Consider the following 11,364-nt stretch of genomic DNA (forward strand, 5'->3'; position numbering starts at 1 on the left):
GTGACCCTGACCGAGATGGGCAGAAGGGAGAGAGCATTCCCAATCCAAGGCACAACACTGCTTAGCTCTCCATGCAAGTTCTGGGGTTGCTAATTTCTGCTTTGTCCAAAGAACCTGTAAATCCAAATTTTAATGTGATGTTGGCTGAATGTTTTCTAAATTTTTAATTCTAGTAAAAAATACAGAACATAAATTTACCATCTTAACCATGTCTAAGTGTCCAGTTTCGGAGTGTTAAGTATACTCACACTATTGTGCAAACAATTGCTAGAACTTTTTCATCTTGCAAAACAGAAACACTCTACACATTAAACAAAAACTCCCCATTTCACTCTTCCCCAGCCCCTGGTAACCAGCATCCTGGTTTCTGTCTATGAATTTGACTATCTAGATACATCATATAAGTGGAATCATACGATATTTGTAAACCTTTTGTGCCTGGCTTATTTCACTTAGCATAAGGTCCTCAAGCTTCATCTATGTTGTGGCATGTGCCAAAATTTTCCTCCTTTTTAAGGCTGAACAGTGTTTCATTGTATTCTATTGATTCTTGACAATGTATGTACACATGACATTTTGTTTATACACTTCTCCATGTATGGGCACTTGGGCTGCTTCTACCTCTTAACTGTTGTGAATAATGTTGCTATGAACATGGCAAATATCTGTGCCAGGTCCTGCTTTTTTGTTTGCAATGAATTCACAGTTTTTCAAAATACCCTGCAAACATTAAACAATTAGGAATAAGGATGTGGTGAAATTGGAACCCTCATGCTCTGCTGGGGGACTGTACAATGGTCTATAGCAACTGCTATGGAAAACAGTATAGCGGTTCCTTCAAAAAATTAAACAGAGGTACCATGAAATCCTGCAATTCCACTTCTGAATATATGCTCAAAAGAATTGAAAGCAGGATATTTGCTTGCACAGATATTTGCACACTCCTGTTCACAGTAACATTATTCACAACAGCCAAGAGGTAGAAGCAGCCCAAATCTAGAATCATTTCTTGTTGAGGGGAGTTAATGAGCATGCATTCTGACAGAGCCTTCTGGACATCTATCTTTGTGTACAGGACAGTTCCACATTACAGACAATGTTTGCCTCACCCGAACTGAGGTTTGTGTAAGCACATTCTATAAAGTTCACATAACAACAAAATCACCAGAACAGTTTTGTTACATAGGTAAACTTGTGTCATGCAGGTTTGTTGTACCTATTATTTCATCACCCAGATATTAAGCCTAGCACCCATTAGTTGTTTTTCCTGATCCTCTCCCTCCTCCCACCCTCCACCTTCCAAAAGAGCCTAATGTGTGTTGTTCCCCTCTGTGTTCATGTGTTCTCATCATTTATCTCCCACTTATTAGTGAGAACATGTAGTATTTGGTTTTCTGTTCCTGTGTTACTTTGCTAAGGATAATGACCTCTCTCTCCATCTGTGTCCCTGCAAACAACATGATCTTGTTCCTTTTCAAGGCTGCTTAGTATCTAAGGATGCATTTTTTAGAAGGTATCCCTGTCGGATACCTTCTAAACACATGACAGCAACATGGAACTAACAATCTGTTGTTCACTTTTAATACCTATCAGACCAAACTGGAATGCAGGACAAGCTTCCAAGCAGATAGAGGAGATCAGTGCTTGTAATTCTCTACCTCTTGTTCTGCCTCATAGAACATCACCATTCCCAAGAAATATCGCTTCCTGTGACAAAAGGAAGCCAGCATTTAGAAAAGTATGAAGGAACACATATATACAACTCCATTTGGGGAAGGCTATAGGAAAAAGACCTGCTTTTGATTTGATGGGCTGTGCTTATAGAAAAGAGTTTTAGATCTTTAACTCATTCTTCCTTTATAAGGTAGCCACGTAGGCAGTTGGGCCTCTTGGAGATACACTGGACAGTGTCACTGATGCCTGTGATTACAGCACACTGAAGGGATTAAATCATAGAAATAATGCCCAATTCTGGAAAAATGAGATTGCAAATACTATCGTCTTTTCTTACTGGGGGTCAGTGCTATTGTATACAGCTCATCATAAACAGTCCCCAGGCAATTTTGCATGGCAGAGGAGCCTCTTCACTGTTGAAAGAAAGAAGGGAGGGAAGAAGGGAGAGAAGGAAAGAAGGAAGGAAGGAAGGAAGGAAGGAAGGAAGGAAGGAAGGAAGGAAGGAAGGAAGGAAGGAAAGAAGGAAGGGCGGGCCAACCTAATATAAGTGAGGCATGTGGAAAGTGCTTTATGTGTACTATTTTATTTATTCAGTACTTACAACAATAGAGATGAGATAGAGGTTCTCATCTCTTTTTTACAGAAGAGAAAACTAAGGCTCAGAGAGGTTAACTAACTTGTCCAAGTCATACATCTAATAAGTAGTTGGTGTGGGATTCAAAACTAGGCTAAGCCTCTTTGCACAGAACTTTCTTTGCTGAGCCGGTTGTTGGATCCTCAGTAGATATAAACAAAACCAAGGAAGGAAGGAAGATTTTAATCTCTAGTACAGGAAAGCACAAAAATGTATATACATCCCAAAAGCAGTACAAGGGGCTTGTTTGCTAACAGTAGTTTCCCAAAGATTATACCTTCTGCAGAAAACACATTATCCCGCTTGTTTCACCCTTCAGCTATTTAGAACAGCTGCCATGGAATTTCCCTTTAGACTAGAAAATGCCTTCAAGAAAGAGGCCACAAAATGGACGTTGATAGTCTATTCATCCAGGCGGAATTCACTATTCACTCATATTGAATGGTTAGAAAAAACTCTTTTTATGATATGCCCAGATCATTTGTTTGTTGTTGTTGTTGTTTTGTTGTTGTTTGGTTTTTGTTTTGTTTTGTTTGCAGAAACCATACATGAGACTTGAGGTTTTTTGTTTCCTTTTGTTTTTTTTTATTAGCCAGGGTAAGAGGACTATGGTTGGCAAAGGAGGAGTTTGACGTGTAAAAATAGGTGCAAGATTCTGTCAGGATGATGTTTATTTTACTTCAATTTCAAGGACGTTGAGGTATCTGACCCATTACCAACAGAATCTGGTAACATCCTTTTTCAAAAAGCCCAATTTCACTTGATGGCTCAACTATTCCTTCATAGAAAACTATGTACTTTGGTTTTACTCTACGGTGGGTAATATGATTTCATGGCCTTTTTAAACTTTCTATCAGGAAACAATGTGGCAGTACAAAGGATCATCCCAAAGCCATAAAGACTTAGGATAATTTTATTGCTCTTGAAACATCATCTCCAAACATATGTTTAGGGCAAAATCTGGTAAGGTACAGGCTAAGAACTCATTTTACTCTCAAGACTACTTTGAGTGGCAACAAAACAACATAGTTAACCAAAGCTCTGCTTTGCTTGTGCCAGGTATTATCCATTCATAGTGCAGCTTCATAAAATCATCCAGGGCTTCAGAGCTGAATGCATGTGGCTACCTCATTGCTTTGAAATCAGTGGCATTCTAATCTGGTGGGATAGTTTTACCAGTGATGTCGTCAGAACATGTTTGCTTATTTATACATACTTCTCCTAGGAAGAACGGTGTTTATCACAGTACCTTGAAATGTAAAGAATTTGAGCTCATAAAATGAAATCACATTTCAGCAAGATTTTTTCATGATTGTTCCTCATTCCATTAAGTTGTGATTTTTAAAAGCCGAAGCAACATGAATAAATTTTGCTTATGATATTAGGTTAGCCAATTCAGAATTGCAATCCGTCTCTCTTAGGTGTTTACAAAATTATTTCTTTAGACGTACTTATAATTATTTCTTTAGACATACTTATATTGGATTTGATTTAATATAGATATAGTTATTAGATTTTATTACCTAGAGAAAAAAATCCCATCATAATTCGCCCAAAATTAAGCCCGTAGTTTTGCAAAAATTATAGTAAGAAAATATATATGTATATGCATGGCAGAAACTTCTTCAGCAGTGGAGAGATTATATTAATATGCCCCGCAATGTCATGTGGCATAGCAGTGTCATTTAAATTAGAAATTTTTAAAAATTCTTCAACCTTTTCTAAACCCAATTCCTAGTAGTTTCAATGAGAGTTTTGTCTCAATAAATCATGTATAAGTGGACTTAAAAAAAAACTTCTGAACTCCTTTTTCCCAAGAACTTCTCTCCACTGCATGCATTACTGTTTCTTCTTTTTGTATCATGAGTGTGAATTATTTTCATGACTCTTGGCTGTAGCCAAGGTAACCTGAGCTTGCTTTTCATTTCTAATAATTATGTCCCATATAATAATAGTTATAATAATAATTATTATTATTATTATACTTTCTCCTCAGTAGAAGAGTGACTGGACCAATTCAAAAAGAATGAATCTCTTTTTTCTCTGATTCCCGTTTTCTTCCATTGTAGATTGGATTTGAGGCTCCTTCCCTCCAGGGACAGGCTGCAGCTCCAGTGAGTGGCAGTGGAGCTGATTCTGAGCCAGCTCGCCATATCTTCTCCTTTTCCTGGTTGAACTCCCTAAATGAATGATGTTCATTCCAACTGCTGCCCCTCTGTCTGCCTGGCTGAAATGCACATAGGCAGCAGGGAGCCCAAGTGAAATTCATATTATGCAGATGATGAAAGGGACCTCCGAACAGAATTTCTGCAAAAATAACCCAAAACTCTAATTCCAGATGACTTATCGAACATATTGAGGGGAAAGAATATTTTGAGAAAATAGTTGGAGAAAGCACTGGAAAAAATAAACTGATCTTATGCAAATCTTTTATTGTGTGGAAAACATTGTGAAGGGTGTGTAGGTATGGTACGTGTGTGTGTAAGTAACAAGTGGCAAATGTTGAAAAAAGCGGTCACTATGCTCTCGTCTTTAATAGGCGCTTTTTGTTATTATATTATAGTAGCTCTCATTTCCTTTACTCTTTTAACAGTGCAGGTGGTCAGTGAAAATCAGTGTCAATTCAGAAGTGACTGATTTATCAATATATGGACAAAAAGTAAATCATTGACCAAAGCTATGCAATGTTTCACAAAGTTTTCCTCTTTTGCATAAAAGATGTCACTGGATGTATATTCAGAAATATTCTTTGAATTTAGTGACACTTTCATAGTCCAGAAGGCTGAAGGCCTGGGACATCTCTTGAGACGTTTTTCTAATAGTTTTATATTTTCATAGATTAAGCACTTTAGTTGGAAAAAATCTTCCAGCAAGAGCTGTCTAGTTTCTCTTGTATTCACTGTGGCACTAATCTGGTAAACTGCAGAACAACTACATGTATTTACATATATATACACACACATCACATATTAAACATATATATATTTAAATCATGCTTTGTTAGTATTTGTCCAACCATAATGCCTCCTTCATAAGTGTAACTTTACTCTATATGAACTCTTAAATAAATGATGTTTTTAAAAGCTTTGTCTTATAATGATTTATTTAGTGTTCTGTGTTATCTTATTAATCCATTAGTTAAGTGTATTTCAAGAATCACAGATAAGAAGCATCTTCATACAGACAAATTAATTTTGAAGTATTAAACATTTGATTGAATTTTTAAAGCTATAAATAAACTACCAAAAGCAAATGCACTGTAAAACTAATTAAATGTGCTGTTCAGTTTTAGAAATGAATAAAGATACTTCATGTTCCTAAGCATAAAAAGTGATTAGGGTTGGCATAGGCATAAATGTGGAGGATATTTATGTAATTATTAAAGTCAAAATGTTCATCATAAGAAAATTTTTCCTTTGTGACATTTTATAACGACTAAATTTAGTCGTCTTAAGTGGAGATGCTCTCAAGTTTCTCTTGTTAGAAGTAGTCATTGGAAAACAGCTTAGAAAAAATTGTTTTATCGTACCAAAGTAGTAGTTTAACAGAGTGAGTCTTCCTCATAGAAAAAGAATGCAGCATTTTAGCCATATAGTTTGGGGGAATTTCTGCCTCGACACATCTTCCTTCCTTTCATCTTTTCCCCACTCTTTCCAATTATTTCCATTATTTCATAATGAAAATAACATTATGAAATGATCTTCCTTTTAGAATTATGATGTTTTAGAGCTACTGGGAGCAACTTCTTGAATTATTTCACTCAACCTCAGAGAAATAGCCCATGGCACAGAGATGAGCCCAAAGTTATTGCAGGGTCTGTGTGGGCCACTGACTAATGTTTGTATTTTTAGTAGAAAAATGTAATGCAGGAAATTTTTTGTTTTTTCTGGTGCTGAAGACAATTTGGAGAAGCTAAGAGATGAGTGTATTTCAAGTGTGTGAGCACTGAAGAGAAAAAATAAAGTCATGATTACCTTTGCAGCTTTTATTAAAAATATAAATATTCAACATTCTCTTACACAACCAAACTGACCAAGGACTGGAAAGATGTTTTATTACTGAAACGTTTACAAGAAAAAGTTGTTTCAAAGAGCTTACAGATTTAGTCTTACCCACCCAAGAGAATGGCATTCTCTTTGGCTCAGACCACAACAAAAACAACTGGGTGACTTCTGTCTGCTTTTCAAACAAAACGTTTTCTCCCACATCCACATTCCCTTTAAAACACCACTAAAAACACCTGGAAATGGAAACTAAACGTAGACAAAACGAATAACATTGTGTTGTTACTGCACGTGAATACACTTTGTGCATGCTAAGTAAAGGGTATAGGCTCTCTCCCTCTCTCCCTCCATGTTTCAAGCTATATAAAAATAAACAAATGGCATCAGAGCAGCGCTATGTTACAGAATACTGTTTTTTTATTTTTTGTGTGTGCTAAATGCAGAATCTTTTTGGCCAAACGCACCGTTTCATTTCCCAATAATCTCCATGAGTTTCCTGTTGCTGTGAGCTTGCTGCGCTAACTGCTCGGCCCTGGCCATTTCCAAGACTTCCCGGAGGAGGTGGAAGGTGAGATCCAGGGAGATGGGAGCCTCCTCGGACCGCCTCTCCCTCGCCGGTGCCTCCTGGTGGCCGCCGAGGGCGTTCTCGGAGCCGCGCTCTGCGACAGCCGCAGGGCTGTCGAGCGAGCGCCGAGGCAGCAGCAGCTGCTGCAGCAACACGCGGAAAAAGTTGGCCGCCTGCTCCTGCGAAAGGCGGCTGCCGCTGCCGCCGGCAAGGAGCGAGGAGGCGGGCGAGAGGGGAGCGGCCGGGCTCTTGTTGAGGTTCCCCAGGCGGAGGAAGTACTCCTCTCCCATGCGGAGCAGGACCGGCCGAGCCTGCGGCTGCTGGGGCTGCTCGGTCTGCGGCGGCGGCTGGAAGAAATCCAGGGGCTGAGGGTGCTGCGGCGCCTGCCGGCCTCCCGGGACCGGCCCACGGCTCAGGAGCGCCCTGCATGGCGGGCAGGGCAGGAGAGCCACCAGCAGGACGCCTGCGGACACGAGCAGCGGCAGCCGCATGTTAGGGGCGCTCGCTGCAGCACAGAGGTGGGCGGAGGGCGGAATGAGAGAGAGGAAGAGAGAAAGAAGAGTTGGTCAGAGTTCGCTCAACTGGGAGGTGCACACGAGGTCTTCCTACGGGACTCCCTTAGACGTGCTGGGCTCCGGCCTCAGGGCTTCGTGTGGGCGCTGTCCGCGGTGCTGAAGCGTCTGGGGAGCGGGGAGAGGGGCGCCTGCAGGGCTCCGCACCTAAGCTCACGCCCTGGCCGGGCAGGAGTAACCCTTCTTTCTAGACTCCGAAGGGACGGTCCCTGAGTCGTCTTCCTAATGATCTTCAAAACTAATTTTCCCGAGCCTAGATAAGAGCCACGGATTTAAGATCCCACCCGCGCTGACCACCTCCCTTCCAGATATTTCAGCATTTTCTTCCAAATTGAGAACTACTGCCTCTGGTCCTCCCTCTCCACCCCTGCCCTTGCTGCCTTCTCTCGGGGGTCAGGATAGAAGCGGGTGGGGGTGCTCCTTTACACAGCCAGTGAGGAGCAACTGGCAGCACGGGTAACGAAGAGCAGCCGTCTAAGTTTGCTTTTGCCACATCCCAGCTACTACTAGAATCTTAAGGGCCAGTCCACGAACACGCGCACACACACACCGCACGCGCGCGCGCATACACAAACACACACGCATACACACACACACACACACGCACACACATGCATACACATGCACACAGGCAAGGGCAGGCAGGGGCAGCCGGCTCTGCCGCGCACCTCGCGGCAGCTCAGGCAGCGCAAAGTTGGTGGCGCGTTCAGTCCAAGCGCTCCCTACCTTCCCAGGCGCTTCGCAGGTGAGCCGGGTGCTGCGGCCTCTCTGCAGAGGGACGTCTCCGGGGCTTTCTCTGGAGGTTGTCTTCCCCTCTCCTTTCTGTTCCTACTCTCTTTTTCTTTCTCTCCTCTTTCCCCTCAGTCTCTCAATGGACTTGGTCTCCGAGTTTCTCCACTCCAGAGCCTGGAGTGGGATTTTATAGTGTCGACCCTCTTCAGAAACCACGCAGCATTTGCCTAATAAGCTGACGCTCTCTTGACAGCTCGATTGCGTGCTGCCTCTGCTCCTGCATAAATCATAGGGCCCTGCCAAGGAGCGAGGGGCAGAATTTTGCTATCTCAACACTGAATCTCACATCCAATTATATCAACAGATATTTATCGCCTCTTGGTGACGTCAACGAGCCCTAAAATGGAAGGGCTTCTTATGACTTGTCCATTGACAAAAATTCTTGAATGAGATTTCCCAAGTGTGAAAACATATTGACCTCTTACTATGAGAGGCCAAATTAGGGATGTGCAAAGAGACAACGAATGGGAGGAGGAAAGGGAAGTGGGAAGGAAGGGAGTTCTCCCAGTGCAGCCCTGCCAGGAAAGCAGCAGCCAGTTGGAGAGGGTGGATCTGGATGCCCCATCTCCTAACCTCTCTGACCAGGTGTCTCTGACACCTCAGTATCTAGAAATACCCCTTTGCTAGAGACAGAGTCTCACCATCTTTCTGCCTGGAAAAGAATGAAGCATCAGGAAAAAGGTGTGCAGGAACATCCGGCTTTTAAATGTCTATCTGCTTTTTCCTCCCAAGAGCAAACACATAAAGGAGTTATGAGTCTGCAGAAGCAAGACCAATAATTCTCTTAAAATGCAGTTCAAGTTTTTTAAATGATGACAAGAGCTATTCCCATGGCGAAGGGACACAAACCAGGGTCAGTAAGGGGTGCATCAAAGATTTTACATTCTCTCAGAAACTCCCTGCCCCTTTTTTGTCTCTCCTCTCACAATCTAGTATTAATTGTGGACTTACTCTTCTATTCCCAAATTAAAGAGAGAGAGAAGGCCAGTGAGGGATGCATGAGTGAAACAAGCTTTACTTATACAATGCAAACCCAATGAGAGGCATCCACTCTAACTTCCTAATCTATGTGGAAAACTGCTCGACTACAGGACTAAATTAAGCAGTTACATGTTTTCATTGATCAATATTGAGTCTGTAAAGAAGTAATCTCATTCATTTCACTTCCAAATACTATCAACATCCATAATAGTATCCATATCTGGGCCACCCAGGTTGGTTCCTTTTAATCATTTCTTTTTCCAAATGCAAATGTGCTTCATATGAGCCTGTTAAATAAATGCTCTCTGATATTTCACAGAATGGAATGGAATGCTAAGACTGTAAAACTACACTCAATTTTTGAATTAAATTGATACTATCATATAGTGGGAGGCAGTTACCTCTGATTCTGCAATTCAAACTGCAATTCCAAATTCCTGTGCCTGTGATTCAATTCAGCTTCCAGATAACCATCAGAGTTGTTTATCGGAAATTTCCGGCTCCTCATTTCTGGTTACTTCTGCTGCTTCCTTTGTAGCTAATGTGACAAATGATGCAATGCATATTTCAACTCCCACTTTGGGTCTATACCAATCCACAACCGCTCTTAGGAACAAAGGAAGGCAGGGAGAGAAATGCTGACAGTTTGTAGAGAAGCCAGCCCCTAGTTGGATCACCGCACTATGTTATGTACTTTTGACACAAGAGAACAGAGAAAGAAATGTGTCTACTGGGAAAGATGTGAGTTGTTAATAGAAGATCATGATTATGGAAAATGGTTAAGCTTCCGGGAGAAAGCTGTGTTTTATACTGGGAGGAAAGTACACAGAACATTAGATTTTGTTATTGTGGGCTTTTTAAGCTGGAATGGGTTCAACATTTTGGTTTACTCTCCTTTATGACCTGTTTTCTGACCCCATTAGCAGATTTCAGCTTGGATGTCGATCTGGAGGTGAAACGTTGACTTGGAATAGGAAGTTGCAATGCAGTAAATGGATACAGAAGAGGAACTAGGAAAGGGATATGGTCATGAGTTTAGCTGGGAGGTCTGGGAGGTTCTTCCAGAGAAGACACAAGTTTTGGGTTCTGACTAACCCTACACCCCTACGTATCTCACTCCCATTGGGCTATCCGAGGGATGTTGTTTTAGCATAGCTCCCTGTTCACTGTTGAGTCCTTGCTGTGAGGTTTTCTTGCGGTAAGTCATTAATGGAACCAAAGTGGCTCCAACTACGTAGTAAGGAAAGTTCTCTTTAGAAGCTGGAGGAAGAGAGGCTATACACAGCAGCTTCTATATGCCACAATTAATCTGTATTAGTCTATTTTCACACTGCTAAGAAAGACATACCCAAGACTGGATAACTTATAAAGGTAAGTGGCTTAATGAACTCACATTTTCACATGGTAGGGGAGGCCTCACAGTCATGGCAGAAGGCAAAGGAGAAGCAAAGGCACGTCTTACACAGTGGCAGGCAAGAGAGCATGTGCAGGGGGAACTCTCCTTTCTAAAACTATCAGATCTGATGAGACTTATTCACTATCATGAGAAGAGCATGGGAAAGACTCACCCTCATGATTCAATTACCTCCCACCAGATTCCTCCCATGACACATGGGAGCTACAACTCAAGATGAAATTTGGGTGGAAACAGCCTAACCATATCATTATCCAAAATTTATATTTCATTAAATCACCCAATGTTTATATTAGAAATGACTTAAAGAGATCACTCGGTTCAAATGAGAACCAGAGAAGTTAAGTGACTTACCTGAAGTCACTCAGCTGAGTTAGTGGTAAAGTGAGAATTAGAAACCAGTTCTTTTGATTACCAGCCCATATCATTTGCATAATGTAACAACCACCTTTGGATTTTCTTTTCCAGCAAAGACACACAAATTGAGGTGAAAAGACGAATTTTTAAAAAATTTTAGAGCTAGAATCTCACTTTGTTGCCCAAACTGAAGGCACCATGATAGCTCACTGCAGCCTAGAACTCCAGGGCTCAAGTGATTCTCAGCCTCCTGAGCAGTTGGAATTATAGGCATCAATCACCATGGCTTGCCTGAGAAGATGTATTTAGATAAAGTAATATATTCACACACCAATTGTGGAGTACCTTGTCTTACATTTTCCTTTTATTGA

General features: G+C 41.4%; 2 protein-coding genes across 7 annotated transcripts in view; one reads left to right on the forward strand and one right to left on the reverse strand.

The window, feature by feature from the left end:
• The window catches only part of TRIM55 (tripartite motif containing 55), a 48,612-nt gene extending 43,217 nt beyond the window's left edge, over window positions 1-5,395 (forward strand). For 2 of the 6 annotated variants that reach the window (XM_032296224.1, XM_032296222.1), the window contains exon 10: window positions 4,378-5,395. In XM_032296224.1, coding sequence (XP_032152115.1) covers window positions 4,378-4,500 — 123 coding nt within the window. In that variant the 3' untranslated portion in view covers window positions 4,501-5,395. The remainder of the gene's footprint in view (window positions 1-4,377) is intronic. The other 4 variants (XM_032296225.1, XM_032296223.1, XM_032296221.1 and 1 more) reach the window with 3 other exon arrangements.
• An 883-nt stretch (window positions 5,396-6,278) lies between these two features.
• CRH (corticotropin releasing hormone) lies at window positions 6,279-10,808 on the reverse strand. The gene is made up of 2 exons (XM_032296227.1): window positions 8,176-10,808; window positions 6,279-7,382 (listed from the first exon to the last, which is right to left on the reverse strand). The coding sequence occupies exon 2, from the start codon at window positions 7,366-7,368 to the stop codon at window positions 6,781-6,783; it is 588 nt and encodes a 195-aa protein (XP_032152118.1). The 5' UTR covers window positions 7,369-7,382; window positions 8,176-10,808; the 3' UTR covers window positions 6,279-6,780.
• Window positions 10,809-11,364: the final 556 nt, after the last annotated feature.

Source organism: Sapajus apella, unplaced genomic scaffold (genome assembly GCF_009761245.1).
Source record: "Sapajus apella isolate SASKATOON/1434 unplaced genomic scaffold, GSC_monkey_1.0 scaffold35, whole genome shotgun sequence".
Taxonomy (NCBI): domain Eukaryota; kingdom Metazoa; phylum Chordata; class Mammalia; order Primates; family Cebidae; genus Sapajus; species Sapajus apella.